General features: G+C 39.6%; 2 protein-coding genes across 3 annotated transcripts in view; one reads left to right on the forward strand and one right to left on the reverse strand.

Moving 5' to 3' along the window:
• The window catches only part of LOC306983143 (ras-specific guanine nucleotide-releasing factor RalGPS1), a gene marked incomplete at its 5' end in the record, with an annotated part of 40,327 nt that extends 23,939 nt beyond the window's left edge, over positions 1-16,388 (forward strand). The window contains 12 exon segments of the mRNA XM_079582881.1: positions 1,920-2,057; positions 3,454-3,547; positions 4,200-4,267; positions 8,875-9,001; positions 9,493-9,644; positions 10,477-10,528; positions 11,046-11,126; positions 12,295-12,397; positions 12,479-12,571; positions 12,891-12,996; positions 13,083-13,174; positions 13,372-16,388. Coding sequence (XP_079439007.1) covers positions 1,920-2,057; positions 3,454-3,547; positions 4,200-4,267; positions 8,875-9,001; positions 9,493-9,644; positions 10,477-10,528; positions 11,046-11,126; positions 12,295-12,397; positions 12,479-12,571; positions 12,891-12,996; positions 13,083-13,174; positions 13,372-13,401 — 1,136 coding nt within the window. The 3' untranslated portion in view covers positions 13,402-16,388.
• fbxw2 (F-box and WD repeat domain containing 2) lies at positions 16,344-19,916 on the reverse strand (the record flags this gene model as incomplete). 2 transcript variants are annotated; one of them, XM_079582883.1, is made up of 8 exons in its annotated part: positions 19,769-19,916; positions 18,936-19,219; positions 18,376-18,598; positions 18,043-18,237; positions 17,166-17,299; positions 16,958-17,044; positions 16,718-16,887; positions 16,344-16,632 (listed from the first exon to the last, which is right to left on the reverse strand). In XM_079582883.1, exons 2-8 carry the CDS (start codon positions 19,200-19,202, stop codon positions 16,344-16,346), a joined length of 1,365 nt encoding a protein of 454 aa, XP_079439009.1. In that variant the 5' UTR covers positions 19,203-19,219; positions 19,769-19,916. The 2 variants fall into 2 exon arrangements, with proteins under 2 accessions (XP_079439009.1, XP_079439008.1); XM_079582882.1 differs by having other exon boundaries at positions 19,658-19,916.
• Between the last annotated feature and the right edge of the window lie 3,016 nt (positions 19,917-22,932).

The following is a 22,932-nucleotide window of genomic DNA, read 5'->3' on the forward strand; positions in this document are numbered from 1 at the left end:
TGATGATATTGTGGTGATTCCAGCCCCTTAAACAGCGGGAACCAGATGTTTACATACACTTCATCAAAAGACACATTTGCATTTTTTTCTCAGTGTCTGGCATGAAACCAGAATGAACTTTTCCTTTTTTAGGTCAATTAGAATTGTAAAAAGTATTTCTATTTGCTAAATGCCGGAAGAATGAGAGATAGAATGTTTTAATGTTTTTTTTACAGTCATAAATTTACATACACTAAGATTACTATACCTATAAACAATTTGGGAAAGCCCAGATGACGATGTCATGACCTTGGAAGCACAAGTCTGGTTTGTCCTTTGGTGCAATTTCAAGACACTTGAAGGTGCCACTTTCACTTGTTCAAACTATTATAAAAGTATAAAAAAGATGGAAATGTCCAGTCATCATACAGATCAGAAAGAAGGCGGGTTCTGTGTCTGAAATGTGGAATATCAACAAGAACAAATGCAAAAGACATGGTGAAGATGCTGAACCTGCTAAGAGGTTGTCATCAGAGTGACTGTACCGACATGGGCTGAAACCTCAAAAATTTGGAGTTTGTAAATAAATAAAAAAAGGATAAAAACTTACATTTTGGAGTTATATCCTGTGGCCTGACGAGACAAAAAAAAAAGTTGTTTTTTTTTTGGCCACAATGACCATCGTCACATGGAGGAAAAAGCCTGAGAACAACCATCCCAACTGTGAAATACGGGGGGCAGCATCATGCTGTGGGGCTGTTTTGCTTTGGGAGGGACTGGTGCACTTCACAAAATAGATAACATCATGAAGAAAGAACACTATGTGGAAATATTGGAGCAACATCTCAAGACATCAGCCGGGAAGTTAAAGCTTTGGCGCAGATGGGATCCTCCAGATGGACAATGACCCAAAGCACATGGCCAATACTGGTGACAAAGGAGGATAACAAACTCAATGTTTTGAAGTGGTCATCACAAAGAAAAAAATGTGTGGGCAGAGCTGAAAAGACATGTGCACGCAAGGTGAAAAAAAAGTAATATAAAACCAAGTAGATTGTAGTATTTTTTTCAATTCTAATTGACCTAAAAAAATAGAAGTTAATTCTGGTTTCATGTCAGACAATGAGAAAAAAATGCAAATGTGTCTTTTCATAAAATGTATGTAAACATCTGGTTCCCACTGTACATGTTTGAACTTGTTGGAATATCGCCACATCAGACGGCTGCGCTCAAGGCGGCAAATGATATACACTGGACATCCTCAAGGGAATTGGGGTTACCTTGCCAGTACTTATCTGTTTTCATCACATAGTTTCCCTTTGAGCTGATGAAGCTGTTCAGTTGTCCTGTCTTTGACTGGAGGGCCACCCTGGCTGCTTTCTATTAAACCCTAATGCAGTGTAATAGATGTGGCTTTGACTGGAAAAGATGTTACTCAGGCCAACAAGGCTGTCACTGACGGGTTTGCCAGTGCGATGTGAAGCCAACTTTGAAGAAACCGTGATTTGTTTTATTTGGAAAGTCGAACATAAGAATATCCCCATGAGATCCATTCATTTTTACTGTTCCACTAAGTACTGAAGAGTGTACATGCTGGCATCTGACCATCGTGTGAATCCAGTTTATTAAACAAATTTGCATAGAATAAATTTACTGTGCACTGTGACCCTCGAGGTTTTCAAGGTGTTTTCTGTATTTGAATATAGTTATGAGACTGTTGTGAGCGTGCAGATGAAAACTGGACGTCTCTACTCCTGTTTTCTTTTACAACAGCACAGTAATTAAGACAAATTATAGGAAAGTTTGTGACTCAATACACGTTTGGCCTTGATTTCTGACTCATTTCTGGTAAAGGACAGAAAACATGAGCACATCATTAGAGCCTTCAGGCCTAGACGTCTGACTTTATTGCTTCTCATATTTGCCTGCCGCTGTTACAGGGATCTACCTGCTGGACATGATCTACATCGACTCGGCCTATCCAGCGTCAGACAGCATCATCGAGACAGAGCAGCGAGCCAATCAGATGAACAACCTGTTGAGGGTCATTTCAGATCTGCAGATGTCCTGTAACTACGGTGAGCTGTGGGAGCTTTCAGAGCATTTGAATCAATAGAGGGTATAGAAGAAAAACTTTGTGACTTGTTTACCTTAATGTTAGTGTTAATGGAAAGACTTGGGGGTCTTTAATCTCCTCCTGGTGCCTCTGGCCAGAAAACCACACTTGCAACTTCCCTGCCTCCGGATCAGAGGTGCAATATACACTAATGGAAGAAGAAGCTAACAGGCTAACGGGCAAAGGTAACTGCGGGCTAGCGCCACTTTAGCAGTATTTACAGCCAAGTTTGAGTGAAAAAAATGATCTTCATAGTGTCATTGAGTTGTGGCACAATGTACAATATCCCTCTCTTCCTTTGTCTGTTCTGTCAGCGCAGTATTTACTCTCACGAGAAATTAATGAGTAGAAAAAACGCACCATGCTACGGCATCTACAGTGGCGCTTATGGCCTCTAGGGGCATGAGTTAGCACGTAGTTTGGCTTTAAAGCAGTACTAAGTAACGTGTTTACCTTAATAAATCCTCTCCGTAGTCCCTGTGGGGGTAATACAAGTGTTTATGGGATGATTGGAGGGTCTTTCATCTCCCCCTGGTGTCTCTGGCCAGAAAACCATGTTTGCAACTTAACTGCCACCGGTCCGGAGAAAGCAATACACACTAATGGAATCACGAAGAAGAAGCTAACATGCTAACGGGCAAAGCTAACTGCGGGCTAACGTCACTTTAAACAGTATTTACAGCCAGGTTTGTGTGAAAAAAAATATTTCCATTGTATAATTGGATGCACAGTAACCCTCTCTCCCTTCGCCTTTTCTGTCAGCGTAGTATTTACTCTCCAAGACATTTAATAAGTTAAAAAATCAACGACACCTGCAGTTGCGCTTATGGCCTCTAGGGGGAAGAGTTACTTAGTACTGCTTTAAGTTATGAAACTAATATGTTTACACACTTTTTGGGGGGTTTTGTTTAGAATGAAAACAATGTGCATGACCTTTATTGATATCTTTCATTGTCATCACCTGAAGGTCTGTAACCATGGCGAAACACAACAATAGCCACATAACTGCTTACAGAGTGGAATAAACTACCGATTTTGTGTAAACAGTGATCCATACGAGCCTCTGTGTCCTGTTCCTTCTTTTTTCGGTGTAAAGAATGAGTTTGACTAAATTACCAGTGCTAATTACAGTTAGCTAACACTTGCTTGTGATTCTTCTCTTTTTTTTGTTCTTTTTTTTTTGTTCCCAGAGATGCTAAATAAAAATAACAAAGCCCAGACTTGTTTATCTTGAGTAAACAGTGCTTCAAACAGTGCAGGGACATTAATCTGCTACATCTTTAAGCAAGTGTTAGGATGGAGCCTGCTAGCATTCTGTTATAAACTTCATAAAACAAATGCCTGTTTGTCTTCCTCAGACCACCTGGTGACGCTGCCACACATCCAGAAGTACCTCATGTCTGTTCGCTACATTGAGGAGCTGCAGAAGTTTGTGGAGGATGACAACTTTAAGTAGGTGTCAGACACTATTCTCTGCTCCCCACAAACAAAACAAAAACATCAGAGACTTTTGATTATTTCTATGGACCAGTGAGGTGTGCGAATGGGGGAGCAGCGCAAAGGAAACTTTGGCTGGTTTCCTGTCACCGCAGGGAGCACACTCACAGCTGACGACTTACTCTCTTACTTTTGTTTTTGTAATAATTCTTTCCTGACAGGCCTTTGATTTGGGTACAAGTTTGGTTCTGGCCTCTGTCAGAAGCAAAGTAGTGGTCTGACCAGGCTGAGTATTTTTCTTTGGTCTTCTTCAGTCCCATTTTGTTGCCGAATTAAATAATATGAGGTTTTTATGTTCTTTGGCCAAATTAAGTAACTTTTAACGCACTTTCCCATTAAACTGATGTCACTCGGAAAACTTGACACCACTTTTCAGTTTAATAGAGCTGTATTGGAGCTCGCAGTAATAAAATACTAATGTGCTCGCCTGAAGACTGAAACCTTCTTCATTTATCATTATGAGGGTGGATTTCCCTGATGATGAATAATAAGCCTACCATATTTAACTAATAGTGTCTGTTTGGTAATGATGAACATATTAAGACAAAACCTAAACTTTGTTGTCGTCATTGTTGAGTCTGAGGTCAGTAACCATGTCTCTTTGTAGGATCTCTTTGAAGATTGAACCAGGAAACAGCTCTCCTCGCATCGCCTCATCTAAAGAGGATCTCGCAGGTACAGCATTGTTTGATCCATTCATCTTTAGACCAAACATCTGCAGCTGTGTCCACAATAACGTTCTAATCCAAGCACAACTCACCTTCCCAACTTCCCACTTCCTACCAAGCACCTCTGATGGTTTGAGGTCCTGGGAGATTGTATGAACTTTTTGGAAGATGGCAGGAAATATGCCACTGTTTTTGTGTTGCGGTCACTTTTCTTGAAATTCTTTCTTTCCAGTTTCTTAAAGTAAGAAACCGCTGCTGCTTTTTATCACCTGCCAATTGGAGAGGACTGCATTAAGCAAACGTGACAACTTCTATCTATTATCCAGTGCAGGAGTTTGGTGATGTGGTTGAGGGAGGCTGAGGTGAGGTAATGCATCTGGAGCCTGTCAGGAGCTGGATGTAGGTCAAACTAATGAGAGAGATGGACCACATCAAAAGTGCATCTACCCTAACCCTTTGTGTGGGATATCTATGTGATCTAAGTTGGAAACCAGCAGCTTGAACCAATTGCATTTCAGACAGTTGTAGTACGTCAGCTACTGTTGGTGGTTTTCAAAGTACGGTACAGGTAGCTTTGGCGAGGAGGCGTCGGGGAGATAATCGATTCCTGGTGGATACTTTGCATCATTTCTAGGGATGCACATATCAGAGCCGATACTGAAAAAATCGGCTACAAATCTCCGATACTAAACTGATACCAATTTTGTCTCTCACTGAACACAACTTTTACCGACTAAGCCTAAGTGAATATGGGCATGCGGTGCCTTTTTTTGAAGCCAAGAACCTAGGAATTCAATGGCTGAGTTAGTTTTAACCTCCTAAATTTATTTTTGATTCCGTAGTCTAGCAACCGCATGCTAAAGCTAGCGGAAGCATGCTAATGCCAACAAAAACTAATCAAGGCTTGGACAGAAACTATTATACAAATACCTAAATGTAGCCTTATAGAATAACCAAATCATCACCATCAGATCACTTCATGTGAGTTGTTTTTTATTAATCTAACTGTAAGCCTGTCATATACCCAAGGATATTTAGTGTAGAAAAGTCCAGTGATCCTTGTCAAAATGTTTTTACATGAGTTTATCAATTGATAAAATTGATAATTTATCTGTAATATCATAAAAATAGAATATCTTATTGATCTTATTATGGAGAAAAGAGGCAATTACATTTTTCACTCAGCGAAAGCCACTTCTAAGAAAGTCTCTTGGTATCAGTAAGTGTCGGACATCGGCAGATGTGTGGTCCTGTCCCGATATTTTTTGAAATTTCCAAATGTCTGCATCCCCTAAACCCGCTTTTCAGAGTTTTTCAGATGTCTTTTACTTCACATTTTGTGTGAGGGAAAATAGTTGCATAATAATTCTGCGCAGCTGATTCAGGGAGGCCACACTTCCTCTCATTACAAACATCGCCATCACCTGGGACACTTCAATCCAACAGCCTCTCAGTTTCACAGTTTGGAGTTTCAAAATAATGTGCGTTCTTCTTTATGTCAAAATGAACAGGATGAAGAGGATCAGGATCTACTTAAAAGTTTAGGGCAGATATTTCAACATTTTAGTACACAGCCTGGCAATGTGTTTGGACTTATATATCCACAAAAAACAGATTTCTTGTTGTTTACTCCATCACGTTTGTTCACATTTACAGAGTTATAAATCATAACTGACAGTGAAACAGGCGGTTACTTTATTTTTAGACAAACGGGCTCATATTTCAGGTAAATAGTTTAATTTGCGCAATGTGTGCTGAGTTAGAGCTGACTAAATCGTCCCATGAGTAAACTTGAACAGAGCCGTTAATGGGCCTTTGATTACACCAGTGTGTCCCGCTCTGATCACTTTCCATGGTCTCATGTCCACGAGGCCTGCCACATGTGGGGTTTTGTTTGCAGCTGTTGCTATGGCGATCTGTCTTTTTGCCTGCTTCCACTTAAAACGCATTCAAGTCCTAAAGTGTTATGGCTTGGGATTTTACTCTGCAGCAATAACTTCGAGGGCAAGATGGTAATTGTCGAAATGACAGTTGTGTGGGACAGAAATCCAGTCATTTGATGTGAAATAAAATAAGTGAAAATGTACGCGCATGTGTAAGCTCTCGCTCATACAGGAGTTTCCCATTGGCCAAATTTTCTCTAATCCAACACAGTAGAAATGATTGCTGGAGAACTTTTGTCTATTTATGTGAGAATAAAGGTGAATGGTCAGGCCTTTAAAACAACATTTTCACTCCTCAGATGAAGAGATGGCACAGATGTAGTTCAGTTTTGTTTGCTGTGCTCCGTTGAGAAGCACATTGCGTGAGGTGGTTATGTGACATCAGGGAACTATGCAGCGATGACACACACAGAACATGAGTTATGCAACTGCAACATAAATGAAAAGGCATATAAATGAGTCTCTCTTTTGTATAACCAGGGGTTGTTGTAAAACTGAAAATGTTAATGTTGTAGATTAAGGAGAGCAGCTGCACAGAGCTGTTCTTTTGAAACACAAGTGAACATTAATCACATGGAAATGATTTTCACGTCTTAAAAGTATCACAACTCACTTTGCACTGTTTCATTGGATTGGACCTCTACTGTTTTCCTACACACATTGCAAAGACACAAAGAATTCATTTAACACTTAGGAAAGAGTATCCCAACCACAAACCACTATAAAAACCAAATAGTGTGTTTGTCAAAAAAGCTCATAATGTCGTCAGAATGAAATATTTTCCTTTCTAGCAGGGATCACTGCTGACTTTGCACTCGCACCACTTTATTTATCCGCTCAGACTCGACTAATTAAGGCACATTAATGCTCGTCTGCCTCCGGGATTGCATTAAAAGCCACATTACACTTTATTGTTGTGATTACCGAACTGCAGATGAGCAAAACTTTCCCCCATGATAGCATGAGGGTTTCGCTAACAAATTCCATACACCAGTGGGAACATGTTTCAACCAATAGAGGAGGAAAGCACTTCTTTTTGGTCATGGCGGGTGCTGACATTGCTGCGACACCACCCTCTAGTGGCGAGGGGCAATCCAGAAGGAACTCTGTAATAAGGAATCCTATGGGAACTTTGTCAAAACGTTGTCAAAAACAACTTCTGTCTCTGTACAGGGGGCAGCCATGTTGTTGTCACAGGCCTGTGGGTCATTATGCACATGGCAACAAATTAATGTAAATATTTATATTTTTACTAATTGACCAAGTTAGAGTTAGTTTTTACTATTTACAGCATTAGTTTATCTGTGAATGTCTTTCATATCCAAGTAAAATTGGTGCTGCGTGTTATCCTTAACTGAATAGAAAATCAATCAAACTGAATCGTAAATCGAATCGGTCCCTTGTGAATCGAATCGATTTGGGAAATCAGAATCGATTCCCAGCCCTAGTCTCAACTTAGCTTTTCCACCAAGAGGGAAAAGCTGTTGGTGGCACTTCTTTTTATTAGACTTTTATGATTTCTAAAGATACAGTTTCCTCCACTCTGAGAGGAGTATCATATTTTTTACCACACTGTTTTTTGTTGCATGGATTTTTAAAATTTTAGCTTTGGCCTCTTATTGACAGGTCCTGAGGTTCTGTGACCGCTTGTGGCTGCTGTGCTCGCCCTGCAGGGGCAGAGTGTCCCACCTTTTGTCCTTATTTGGAGCCTGCTCTGTATGGGACTAACCTGCCATTGTGGATTCTCTCTTAAATAGTGTTTTCAGTGTCCTTAATCTTCTTTTGAAAAGTGTCTCTGATACACTTACAGTACAGTGGTACTTCTAGAGTTGACTTGAATCTGTTAGATCAAAGTATGTCATTTTGAATCAATTGCTAATGTACTCATTTTAATTCGCTGAATCTATCAATGCAACAACTGCAGACTCATTCCTTTGCCCTCATCGTTGTGCTGTGCTTGAACAATCATAAAGGTTTATCTTTGATAAATTCCTTCCACTGCCCATGATGAAAAAATGTACTACACGACACGGCTGGGCAAAAAAAAGCCAAATCGATTAATATTTTCAGAATGTTTATATATTATAATATTTAATAATATTTAATAATTAATAGTTTTTTTTTAGTATTGATCATTTAGATGTTTAAAAATATTTTTTGTTACAACCTGCAGTGACTTTCGTTTTAGCCTTTGCAACTTTTCAGGGTTTGTTGAATCACTTTAACTAAAACCAATAAATATAAATATACAAATACGCCTATACATAGGCATATTGTTTTAAATGTTGTATTATGTAAAACACTTGCATACCCTTGATACCCTTCGATATGAAAAGCGCTTTATGAATAAAGTTTGATTTGATTATATATATTTTTTTTAATATATATTTACAGTCAGCAGTTATTCGTAAATCGAAGAAGATATTTTTGGGGGTGTAAATTGTGCAGCTCTACTACAGGCCACTGTATACTGAATACATCCAAAACCCACTGTGTATTGATACCTAAGGACCCCACATTTAATTAATTTGCAAAACAAAGATTTTGCATTAAAACTTGTCTTTAATAATGGCTTTATTGCTTGTTGGACAACCTGCTGTAATGATTGCCCCCAATGTTTTATCCCAAATCTTTGCCTCCCCATTGCATTAAACACATGTCTGTATTTCAGGCTTTTCCGAGGTCTCTGTGTCCATGAGGTACAACCGCCGGCCGACGTGTCCCGACGCGTCAGTGGGTGTGCGCATCCCGACCCCCCCTCCCTCCCATCACCGGAAGAGCCACAGTCTGGGAAACAAGTGAGTGGCACCCGTTATTCACATTATCCCGGGCTGTGCTGTCACTTGACGTCATAATGTTGGCGAGATCCTCTCTAATGGTAACAGCAAGGTTTAATAGTGAGTGTGAGATCAGCCAGGAACTGTCGTCGAATTGGCCTCGTCATTCTTTGCTCAAATGAACAAAGGTGAAAATTGTTTACTCACAAGGGTGTCCTGAAGTAGTAACAATAAAACACACCCACCTCTTACCCCAATGTTACACTGCCGGGTCACACTGTCACATGAACGCAGCTTACTGATGGTCACAGAGACATTGTGTGATGTGGGGGCTTGTCGAGCTGCAACATGTAATGACACTTCATTCACAAAACTGCACTTTCCTCATCAATTTTTAGCACCTAAATACAACAGTGATAATCTTTATGGCACAGACCATGAATGTTTTTATTTCGCTATAAGACAACAAGCCCAAACCCTTCCATGTCTGTAATATGGCTTTGTCTCCACAGTATGATGTGCCAGTACGGCATGTCTGAGAGTCGCAGTGCCACATTTCCCATAGACAAAGCACGCCACCTGCTGGACGACAGTTTCCTTGAGTCTCAGAGCCCCGTCAGGACGGATCCACACAGCACCTCAGTTTCCAATGGGTTGTCACTGGGTATGTGGACATGGCTAATACTTATTACAGGTGGAACTCGTAGAATTAGAATATCATTAAAAAGGGCATTCATTTCTGTTATTTAGCTTAAACTGTGAAACTAGTTTATGATGGACTCATTACATGCAAAGCGAGATATGTATAGCCTTTATTTGTTATCATTTTGATTAATCAGACTCCCTTTGTCATTGTACAAATGCACAACGAAATTAAAAAAGCAGCTCCACAGTGTAATCATAAATTAATAATCATAATGATAAAAAAAAAAACACTAATTCATCATTCATTCACTTATCAGAATTCAGCGCTTTGATTGCATGGGGTAAAAGCTGTTAAGCAGTCTAGAAGTGTGGCCCTTTACGATATTCTAATTTTATGAGTTTCACCTGTAAAACAATTACAAACATGATTGTTTTTTTTTTACTGACAGAATAAAATAGAATCTGAAAATTACATATTTTTTTCCCTTTATCATGTCTCTGTATTAAACTACAGACAGTAGTTCTGTTAAAACTTAAGGGATGTTACAACAAGCCCCCAGCCAAGGGCCAGTTTCAATACAATTTTTAATAAAAGTGCCTGGATATAGCTTTTATAAAATGTATAATTGTCACCGACACCTGTTTGTTTGTGCCAAAGCATATGCACAAATGCAAATTATGTTACAACCAACCCCAGTCTCCCCCTAACTGTGGACAGACATTATAAAAACAATACTTTTCAGCAAAATTTGGCTGAGGGGTAAAAAGTTGACCTGATTAAGCAAAACCACAAAAGTTGGACAAAATTGTGTTGTAAACCAGCGATATTTGTCTATTTACTTCATCAACAGGAAGCAGTGAAAGTTCTTTTGGTGAAGAGTTGTCACCTGGACTTGGAGAGAGGTGAGCCACTGTTGTAATGGATCTTTAGTTTCAAGGCAAGGTCTAACACTTAGAAACAGCTGAACAGTTCTTGATCCAAAGAGCCTGATGTCGTGTGATTAACCAAACCACTTCTTAAATCAGGATCAGGCCACTGTTCTTCCATACTGATTTATGTTCTTACCTGAGCTTTGACAAGTTGATATCAAGAAATGTCCAGCCTTTTTCAATTCATTGGACCTCACTTATTTATCTATCTGGCTCTGAATTTCTGTTTGTTTTGTATTATTAGGGCTTCATTTTTGGGTATGTGGTGCAGACTACATGTGGAACAAATTATGATACAGTATTTTTAAGAAATGTGTATTAGTATTAACATTCACAAGCATAGAGGTGCAATGTCATGAGTGGCAAGTATGTTTTGGTGCCTGTGCGTCTGGTGTTAGAATAGATTGGTTTGATTTGAATGCTTGTGGGCAAGAAGTAGAAAGTAGTGGTATTATGTACTGTTGACCCCGTATTTTGACATCACAAACAGGGGCCGGATGTATGCCACTCTGGGTCCAAACTGGAGAGTCCCGCTGCGCACCTCGCCCCGGAGTCGCAGCTACGTGTTCAGGTACAGGAATACAAGGACTCTGCTAGACTAGTACACAATACTCCAATACACGCTGCTTTCCTTTTGTAACCCGCTCATCATTCTTTACACCTATAAAGAATTAATTCATATACAATTCATATACAATACATTCATAAGTAATGCAACATGCCAAAGAAAGTGAAAATGTCCCACGGCGAGGGTCAGTGATGGATTGGCCTCTAATTTGATGTTAATTTAGTGATGTGGTGTTTTCATTCATTTTCCCTCTATCTCCCTTGTTTTATGTCAGGGCTGCAGAAATAGATTTTCTTTCTGTGAGGAGTTTGCATGTTCTCCCCGTGTCTGCGTAGGTTTCCTCTGGTTTCCTCTACAACTAAAATCATGTACTATAGGTTAATCCTCCAGCCAGGTGTGTCTGAGCATTAGCCTGGCTCCGCATCTGGCCTACACTGGCTGCCCGCCGCTCCTACAGGTCGCCCCAGTGGCACTGAAGATGGGTCACACGCAGAGAACGACTTTCCCCACTTATTAATAGAATATACCGCAAAAATATTATGGCAATATTAGGTGATGCCTATAGATAGATTTTATATCATATCATTATCAATCATATCAATATCAGTATCAGTATCCCAAGAAACCACTGTATATAATCACTTCTATCTGAATCACCACTAAAACAAAAAAAGTTACATTTTAGTTGTGAATTTATTTAATGTTGATATGTTGGTTGATTGATTGACAGACAGACCTTTTACCTTTTAATGTTCATTTTCCTTTTTATTATTAGCCATAATAAGCCCAATATATGCATGATAAAGTTAAGAATAGCTTAAACCATATTCAAATGATGCCATTATGGAGTTTTATTGCATTTGATCAAACCTTTGTAAGCTGCTGTGATTGACAGCCGTCTCCATGGAGACTTATCTCACAAAGGGGGCATTTTTTGAAAAAACTTTCTTAAGCTCCCAAAGCCACCCCAGAGCCCTGCCACTACTGCTTATATTTTTTGTTTAAATTTAATGGAATGTTCTGTGTTAAAAGGGTGACAGACACTTATGGTATATTGCTTTTTCTCACATTGTGCAGCCCTATTATTTGAAGTAGCAGTCCCTGTTTGTGAGTCTTGTTTAGTTCAGATATTTTGTTTGTTTCTTTCTTATTAAAAACGTATTATCACCAGCTCTTCTCCTGGAACCTGCTACAACTGCTGTGAGGCCAGTAATGTGACCATAGAGGGGCCACTACGGAGGAAAACGCTGCTGAAAGAAGGGCGCAAACCCAAGGTAACGTGTGTACATACCTGCCATTTGCTCTGGTATAAACAGAATGTAAATACGCATGATATTTTGTTTTTCTGTTTCTAGTTGTCGTCCTGGTCCAGGTATTGGATCTGTCTTTCAGGATCAACGCTCACTTTTTTTGGAGCAAAAGCTCTTAGAGCCTCTGAGAGGAAACATGTGAGTTTGTGCAATGCCTTCAGAAGGTATTTGACCAAAATATTGTATTATGTGGGGGTCAGATTCTTTTTTCTTTCTTTTTTTTTAAAAATAAATTAAATTCAGCATTTATTACCCTTTAATAACACATTAAAAGTAAAATGCTTTGAAAAAACATTAAAAAAGGCAATACTGCGGACACATTGTTGTGTTTTAACGTTGCTCAAGGTCTATGGTAAATGTCTTTCATTGCTAATAATGCAGAAATGTACAGCCTCTATAAGCCAGTGTTGATTTATAATTGGCACATTGTTAATTTTGGTGTTTCTGTGTGTGCCAGTACAAGTCCAGTCCTTGTAAGAAAGTGTGTGTGACTGGGTGGATGGTGGTTCTACCCGATGACCCCGCCAGGCCCAACATTTTTCAGCTTAATGACCCAGATAAAGGTACTGTATATGGGCTGCGCAGCCCTTTTCTCTTGGGGTTTATGGGTTTGGCTCATTGCATTTAAAAATCTCATGTCACCTCACAGGCAATGTTTACAAGTTCCAAACAGGATCCAGATTTTCAGCAATTATCTGGCACAAAAATCTGGAGGAAGCTTGCAGAAGCAGCAGACCTCAGGTATGTTAAGCATAAGTAATTAACTCATCACCATTTTCTGCAGTATTCCCAACGGTACCATTAACCTTTTGTACTAGGTATTGAAAAACCCCAAAGTAATTCACACATTCACACATGCAAAGGCATGTCCATCACTGTGTCATGTTGAGGAATCAGATCCTAAGGTCTTTTTTGCTTACATCTATTCTGCTCTCCAGATACCAGCAAACCTGATGTCATTTGAATGATGCTGGTGTTGGCCTGTGGGACTTTTCTATGCCAAAGCTGCTTGGACTCATAAATGTTGTTGGACCTCTCATTGATCTTGGTCAGATCTAAACTGAAGACGTGACGTGCCCGTCGTGCACTAAAGCCTCCTGTTCACTGTTTGATGTGATGCTGCTGTGAAGACGTGCGCGAGCGTCCTGCCCTGGCCCATGTTGGGTTTATGCTTAAGTGAGAAATGGCTTCAAAGCAGACAATCAGTGTTTGCTGATCAGTGTTATTTGAACTTCAACTTTGTAATGAAACATAAAATGATGACATGAATAAGGAAAACATGTGCGAAACCTGCATTTCATCTCAAGAAGGAGCAACGGCATAGTCTGCCAAAATGTACTGCTCTGGCTGAGTGTGTCACCACTGCATTGATCTGTGGCTAAAACATTTATTTTACTGTAAGTGTAAAATGAAGGAATTATGTGTCGTCTGTCTGCTGCATCTGCTGGTTCTGATCATGAACTGGCTTGAATTGAAGGACACAAACCGTGGTCATAAAGAAACCAAGCATTGATGCTTTAATAAGCTCTCATTTTAAACTAGTGCAATTCATGAAAAGTACCAAGCCTTCACAATCACATCCCTGTAAATACTGTATTTATTTTAAATGTTTATTTTAAGTATTCCTATAGATGTGAAATTATTACTTTGGCTCACTTTAAAAAAAAAAGGAAACTAGCCTCTAGGGGACTTTTTGGTGAAAATCACCATAAATCGAACTCTGATTCAAACTTCGAATGAGATACATGTGCTTCTTCACAAGTGACATTTATATTGTATTTAAACTGTATGATACTTAAGTACAACTTTTATACTTCTCAAATCTATGAGAATATCACTACATCAGTCGAGTATGAATGTCGCCATAAGTGTGTTTCAAGACACTCCTGCAGCATCTCTTAATAAATCCATTTCTCCCTCACAAATGAACTCAATCTGAGCCTAAACAGATAAGTGGAAAGATGAGTCATTGAAAATGGCCAACAGTGAATGTTTACAAAACAAAGACTGCAATAAGTCAGTAATTAAAAACATCACTAATCCCACGTTTCACATGATGTACATTTGCTTTGTATCAACTAATCAGTATTTGATCTTATATTGCCCAAGGTTTTTACACATATTTTTGTATCATCTTTAACCTTTTCGCGTAGCTTTAGATTCAGCTTAATTGTGGTTAAATATTTAACACTTGCTGTTCAAATGAAAGCACTTATCAGCAAAATGTGTCAAAGTCCTTGTGTATGATACAAAAAAGTGACTAGGCTTTAAGTATACAAATGTCTTTTTTTCAGATTTTGACTTTTCTGAGCACTTTGAATATTGAAACATGGCCACTCATTTTGACAAAAAGAGAAAAGTGAACTCTATTTTACACATGTACTGAGCTACTCAGAGCTGTTGGGCTTTTAATATTTTCATGAGTGTTTTTATTTAAGCCGTCAGTCTCAGATTCATGATCTAAATGTACCATTTGTTGACAAACACTTGTCCATTGAGTATTTAAATATGTATTGCTTTAATGCTTTTGTTTACATAACATAAATATTTGTACTTTTTTCTGAGAGGATCATGTTCAGTTCAGGACATGCATGTGTACAGATTTCTAGTTTCTTCTGTCATAACTGTGAAATGGAAAACCACTGGATTGTCTGTGATCATTTTTGCTAAGTTATTGCATCATAGCATTGCTATTTGTGGCTGTGTTTTTCAGTGTCAGAAATGGTTGTTCTGAATAAATTGTACAGATACACTAACATTTTTTCAGGCGTTACATAAGAACTGTATCTCTAGTCCACTCAGTTAGGTTTCACATTTGTAGTCTTACCTTTGATTTATTACTGTACAAAACTTAATACAGAGTGAACTAATTTAAAACAGTGCTGTATTTTAGAATATATTTGCTGTATGCAGTGATATACATGTTTGACAGTACAGATATTGTTAGTTCATATAGCAAGGATACAAAAACACCTGTAACACTAGGTTCTAAATCATGCTGACAAAACCCAGCAATGACAGACCAAAGGAAGAGCTAATAAAAACATAAAATAAAGCACCATTTTTACTCAAGTTACCAATGGGTTTCTGGAAAACTCAAGTGTGCCAATTGCAGAGAGGGTAATGATAAAAATGGTTACACAAACCTAGTACCTTAAAAAGGATTATGAACCTGATGTTAAACAAAGTTCATAAAAGTGACTCGTCAGGGCGATAGACCGAGCTATAAAAGTAACTGTTAGAGCACAGTTAGTTTGACCGATCCAACTTATGATATACTACAATGCTGCTCGTCTCACTGCAATGCACTGGCAGGCAGACGAGTCTAAAAAAGGCACATAACAAAATGTCCCATGGAAAATGAAACCGTTGACATGATACAACTGCTATTGTACCAACACTTTCTAACAGAGTTAAGTGAGAGGCTTCCTCGAGAACACTCAGAAAAAGAGCGTCCTGATGCCCCATTGACATCTAAGTAGCAGTTATTTACAGTACCTGTGTTTAAGGCAAGACCGTTTTCTTTTAAAGAACAGGCTTTTTGGCAAATTAGCTACATAATGATTGATGGTTTAAATTGATGGTCTAAATTTAACATCCATCCAAGTAATTAATTTAAATATCAATTTTCAGCAACAACTGTATTTACATTTAACACTGCACCAAGTCACGCTGAAAGTGCTAATTTGCCAAAAGCTTAATGTATTAATTTACATAGATGTATTAAAGTGTTTTTTCTACAAGAAAATCATTGGTGCATTTATTTGTTGTGGACATGATTCAACCAAGTCATTGTAAAAGATAATGAAACCCTGGGCTTCCTCGGGCACGTGCCTTCATTTCTTGAGGATGAAACGATGAATAGAAAATGCAATGCTTTGTTCAAAAGCAGTTTCTTTTTAAGGTTCTTCTATCCATTCTCCTTCCACAGCACTAAGTGAATACTATGGTCAGGCATGCTAGTAGCAAATACCAGTCCTGAATCATTGCCACCATCAAGTCCATTTAACCACGATGTCACACCAGCAAGAAAGCTGGACCCTCGTTTGGACTTTCTGTAAGCTGGCAGAGGCCAACGGCCTGAGATAGCCTCTGTCCTTAAGTCCATGACATATAGAAAGTGGTTGTCAAAGAGCAGAGCAAACACCTCACCATAGCTCAGGAGGGAGAGGTTCGCTGGATCTAGGGTTTTAATCACCCTATAAACAAGAAATAACTGTTAACCAAATAATAAAATCTTGGAAGACATAGCAACGTACAATTGTGTTGTTCTGATACTGTTACCTGAGAATCTCAAAGCTGGCAAAGTCCCATTGATAAACTCCAAGATCTGAACTGCAAATGATGTAGCGTCCGTCAAATTGCAGTCGTGGCTGAAGACAGATGCTGCGGTCCTCTGACACGGCCAGCGTTTTCAGACACTTGCAGTTAATCTCACGGCTTAATGGCCAGACCTGAAGCCAAACAGTTAAAGCTTAGAAAATGAACAAAACAAAAACAAGTGTAAATAATAAGAGTCAATACCTTAATTTCATATTTATCTGCACTCAACAGGATGTAATCCCCAGGACTGTGCACCACAGATTCTACTTCACTTTTCTGTAGAATCACCTGATGGACAAAAACACACAAGCTTTACACTCAATTGTAATTCTGCTTTGCAGCATTCACAGATGTTGCATTATTGTTAGTCTAAATCTTTGTAAGGGACTGTGTGGGAAACCGAGCAGACCTTGGTAACCCACTCTGTGTGTCCCGTCAGAGTGTTGAGGCAAATTCCAGTCGACAGGGACCAGATCTTCACAGAGAAGTCAGCTGAGCCACTAACCAGTTTGTCCAGCTCATCATTGTAGTCAACACTGAAGACTAAAACACCACAAAATATTCTACTTTAGATTACAAAATTAAACCACAGTATTTCAAGTATGGTTGTTACACAAAACTTCAGGGGGTTGTTCAATGGGAGCAGAACGGCATTGGTTCACATTACAGCTGTTCAACTTCTGCAGGTTTGTATTTCAGAGGATTTTAGAATAAACAGGATCAGACCATTGTGGAAGGAAACAACGGGTCTTGTCAAGATGAAGGGCTAAAATCAAGCTGCAGCTGATTGAAACTACTTCTTATTTATCATCAACTTTTTCATATATTATTTCTCTCTGCCCCACTGTACTGCATTTTAATAAGTTACCATGTAATGCAATAGATTAAACCAGTGATCTCGAGTGCCAAATCGGAGAAAAGGTGTTGCTAATAAGTTAGATTTGTTTGGAGAAATATTTCAGCTCAACACAAACTAGCCACCTCACATAATCAACAGCAGATTGCAAAAAAAGTACTGGCTTAAATATGAAAAATGTTTAGTTCTGCTGTTGTTGAAGTGTGCATTCTCCCTCAATGCTTAGTTATGTGTAGCTCCTCAAGCCAAGTCAGTCCAAGACGAACTGCTCCAGACCCCACCACATAACCCCAGATTAGAGTAGCATCGGTTCAGTTTAGACCGTGGAAACACCCAAAAACTGCTATGCCCTAATGCCGCTCCAATGAAAAGCCCTAGAATATTTGTACAAGCACACATTTTATAAAAAATCAATATACTATAAAACAACCTGCTCCTGTGTGGCCACGAAATTGTTGGATTCTAGCTCCTGTACTCCACTCCCAGCATGCAATGGTGTTGTCAAAGGACCCCGTGACAAGCTTTTGTTCATCAAACTTTACTGTGGCACAGGTGTGCGTTTGGATACCATATATGCACTGCCCAGTTCGGACATCCCATAACTTAGCAGAAAGGTCATCAGACCCTGGAAAATACACAAAGAATTGCATAATTTGAAAACAGTTGTATGGCCGAGACACAATAATGTAGTGTAAAGAATTTCTTGATACTAAGAACAGCTTCAAATCAATAAATAATCAACAACGTAGGGTTTATTGGGTACCTGTGCACAAGAGGCCATCCTTATAGTAAAGTGCATACACTCGTGCACTATGACCAATGAGGGATGATGTCTCAAAGGCTTCTTGATCCTTCAGCTGCATCATCCTCAGCTTTGCCTTCAGATAGACTCCTTTCCAATGTGATGCATCCTGGATGGACTCATCAGTTCTCCAGCCAAGCTCTCGACATACACTCTGCCAGACCTCTGTGCATGAGGTTATCACCTGGAACAGACAAAGCCTCTTAAATCAGATGAACACTATTTAAGTTCAGATTGTTGGAGCCCATTCCACATAGTATTGCAAATTTAACTCCGACCAGTCAGCAACTAAACAGCAGCTAGACAAATGGGAATTAATCGAAGTTCACGGACATCAGCAAACACATGAGCACAGAAAGGTAGCAAAGCTAATAAAGAAGAAGTGCCAGTGTCATTTCTAAAGAAGCATGCATGGAGAACAGGGCTGACTGGAGAGAAAGACTTGCCTATGGACAGCATAAGTAAGGAAGCAAGAGGGGCTTCAAAGTAAAAATATTAGATTCAGAATCACCAATACAAACCTTATTCCACTGTTTGCAAACCAAACAGCAGGTGAGCAGTGTCTGTGGATCAAGCCAGCGAAGCAGATAGAAAGCCAGCTCCAAAGGAAGCAGGCGCAGGAAGTCCCGCTTAAGCAGCGTCTCCAGTCCATTAGACAGATGACGAAGCTGAGCTGCACCACTCAGAGATATGAGCTGGTCCAGAGCCTGATTCCGCTGCTGGTCATTGAGTGTAAGGAAAGTGGTAGAGACTGACTCCAGCCACCTCTCAAATGCCTCCCTCTCCATGGGCACATGGGAGCAACCTGTAACAACCGATCATACGTGGGTTTAAAACATTAGATTCAGTCAGCTTGTCTTTCACAAAGCAAGACACCCCACAAATATCCACACTTTAGTAATGTACACACGCTAAACTAATGGGAGTAAGACGAATATCTGCTATCAAGTCATAACACACGTCATATCTAAACAGTACCAAGGAATGTGTGATTTCCAATCTCAAAAGAATATCACAGCGTAAATCCTGACTTGGTGTCAATGAAGCAGCATAAAGTAACCCAAGATCAAGACAGATGAAAACATACGAGCCCTGGGACATCAAACACACTGACACCTGCATAGTTAGCAACTTTAGTGGCTAACGTAACATTAACTGTGCGACCACCAAAACCGAGCAACAAGGAATCAAACAGCGAAAGGAATAAAGTGGAAAAGAAGATGAATGTGTCAAATCAACCGACCAGATAGTTGCAGCGCGTCTTTGTCTTCACATAACGAAGTTAGCTAGGGTTAGCTTAACTGAATGTCAGCAAGTTGAAAGGATTGTCGGAGGAAACAAACGGCTGTGTTACCGTTAGCTCTCCACCATGAAGACACAGCCTGGTCCTACTACAGGCCAAATGTTGTTTAAAACTTAAATAATGTTTCAATAGATATTGGTTATCCACAAAACTCAGTAAATATGACAGAACGAAAATCTAATAATGGAAACGGGATCCATCTTGCTCCGCGAAAATGAACCCTGAGCAGTGTCTTACAGGCGAGACTGGGTACGGGTCAGAAGAGAAGAGGCAAGTTCTTACCGTTTCGAGCCTTATGCCGGTAAAACTGTAATCCTGTTGTTTTTTCCATCGTTGTATTAGTGTGCCATCTGCTATTTGACAAAAGTGTGATTTAAAATATCTCAAAAATCCCTACCACTCTCTCCACACATGCCCAGAGAACAAATCCGGGGAATAAAATGTCACGGTAGAAGACATTTCTGGTTTCTGGTGGGCAGCAGAACCAATGAGAAGGACGCAAAAAAGACGCACAGTGAGGGCAGCATCAACGAGCCTCCTTTTAGTGCACTTCCCTTTAGTCACTTTATTTGACAACAATCGGCCCCATATTCACGGTTTCATGCCCAGATGAAAGACATAAGGCGGCGCTGGTGGAGTGAAAAGTTGCAAAGCGATCACAGGCGCGGCGTTGCGAACTTGCCGCAATTTTACAGTCTATGGTCTTTCCACGCATATATTTCCTCTGTATCAGCCCGTAATAGCTGACAGACAGGAGCAGGGGCGGAGCTGACCGGGGCCTCACAGTTCAATTATAGTGAAAAATATAGAAAATATATAGACAAATATAGTGAAATAATGGCGACACGTAAACAAGCAGCAAGCCTCCCTCGGTACAGCAGCGTTTTTGCCTTTTTCTGCAAACTGCATTTGTAGTTTCTGTGTTCCACATTGTTTTACCGGATGCTTTTGTACATCTTTGTCAGGTTTTTGTACGTTTCAGCAGATTTTTCTTTTTACTGGAGAGAGTCCTTAATGAGCTGAAGACATTTCAGACCTACAAATCCACACATTTCTTCCGAAACACTGAAGAGGCACCAAGAGCCCCTCACACCTGCAGTGGGGGCGTCACAAGAGGCGCTAGAGGAAATAAAAAAGGGGCAAACAAAACCCTCAGGTGAAGAATGGCATGAGCGCCAGGGGAGAAGGAGGAGGACAAAGAAGAAGATGAGAAGGAGCAAGAGGAGGCGGCGCGGTGCGGAGCAGGGCGAAGTTCAGTAGGAGGAGCAGTGCGGGACACCATGCTCTGAAACAGAAGTTGGTGCACCATTTCAGAGAAGCACCGAAGGCAGCCAACCAGGTTTCCTCTGGATATCATATTATAGCCTGTATTTATTTATTTTTATCACTGTGTAATAAGACTGATTTACATTAAATATGGTCAAAAATGCACCAGGGCATGAAACCCGACCATAATTAATCAATCAAAGTTTATTCCTAGAGCACGTCACAACAGCACCTGGAAGATCAAAGTGCTTTACATACAGTAAGAACACAGACGAAACATCAACATTAAATTAACTTCAATTGTAGGCCAGAGACCGAAATAAACCCAACATAAATAATTATTTTATTTAAGGTATTAAGGCCCGGCCAGAGCATTATCTCCGCAGTGCTGGTCACATCCCGCTGCACCAGAGCAGGGCAGGAGGTGCACGCCGTGTGGGAGAGGTTTACATGCACGACGCGTGAGCAGGAAGCAGCACAGGCAAGTGTCCTTCCTCTTTGCACCCTCTCCTCATCTCATCCTCTCATTTGTTCATAAACACCGCGCTACAAGACTTTTTATACACTAGCAGCAACCAAATAATCACTTGTAACTTATATTTTTATGACAGATAATAATCATAATAATAATAATAACCATAACAATAATGATAATAAAAAATCTTGAAGCCCAACCCAAACCCAACTGTCATGCGTGATATCTAAAAAAATCCTTGGGGAGGACCTCCACATCCCTGCTAAAAATATATATTTGGACCTGCATGTTTAGAAAATCCCCTACCCATGCTCTCGAGATGGAATTTATTAATAGAAAATAAAAAAAACGGTGCTATACATTTCAAAAGATCACCAGGAAAACATTTTTCTTTGATTTACAGGTGCTGTGCCACCCCACAGTTTACCCACAAAGAGTCTCTTCAGATTAATGTGGGGCCAAGGCTTTTGTTTCCTGAATAAATCACATTTCTGGGCCTTTTTCCAAATCAAATCCCAACACAAGAGTTTAAGAGAAGCGGGTAACTGCTGTGACACCCTTCTTCTACCTTTTATTGTTGAGCAAAGTGAGGAATCCAAACTATTTGTACCTTTCAGCATAGTTTTTTTTCCTTTATTCTCACAGGCTTTACATAGATTTTATTTTACAGTTAATGTTTCTTTTTTATTACAAATATGTCTATTAATAATAACTGTAAACGAACATGTTTTGTTCTTATAAGAACATTCAACAAAGCTCAATCCTTTGTAGACGTGTATTATTTAGTTATCTTAAAACAGGCTTCTTCAAATAGTTTAGTAAATAGCTGGCAAGAGATTAAATTTAACATTTGCATTATTTAGTAATAATTCTACATAGGCTTGCAATGCTCTGTAAGTTGTTCAATCTTGACCAGAATCATTTGGCACAGTTTGTGTTTAAGACAGTATTTATGCCACGTTCAATTGGTCGAGTTTAGATAAAGGATCTGTCCTGTGTCCGATGTCCGTGTTGTCTGAGGTAAAGGCTTATCCTGCATTTCAGTCTTTTTTTTAGAGCAGGTCACAGAAGCAGGCCAGTGAAGGCTGCAGCACACTTTGGGGATGAGATCTTGAGTGCTGCATCAGTAAATAGTAAATACTGTACATCTTTGTCCATTAATGTGTGAATTGTATGATGAATTATGAAAGAATAAAATAAAATATAGCAAGCTAATATACAATATGAAAAGTTACTAATTCAGAACAAAAAACTGTGTAATTTAATATAACAATGACGACAGTGAGTATTAGCTATTACCCATTAGGTATAACACTCGGTAGCACAGAGGACATGGGGGTGTCAGGCTTAGCTAGTGTTGAGGTCAGCGAAGAGCGGGTAACAAGTGTCTAACAGACCAAGTGATGGATGTCTGACTTATAAACTCTGCACTACAAGTGAATTAAAGCTGCTGCTGCCACTAATGAGCCGCTGA

The sequence above is a fragment of the Gobius niger genome (assembly GCF_951799975.1).
Source record: "Gobius niger genome assembly, chromosome: 2".
Classification (NCBI taxonomy): Eukaryota; Metazoa; Chordata; class Actinopteri; order Gobiiformes; family Gobiidae; genus Gobius; species Gobius niger.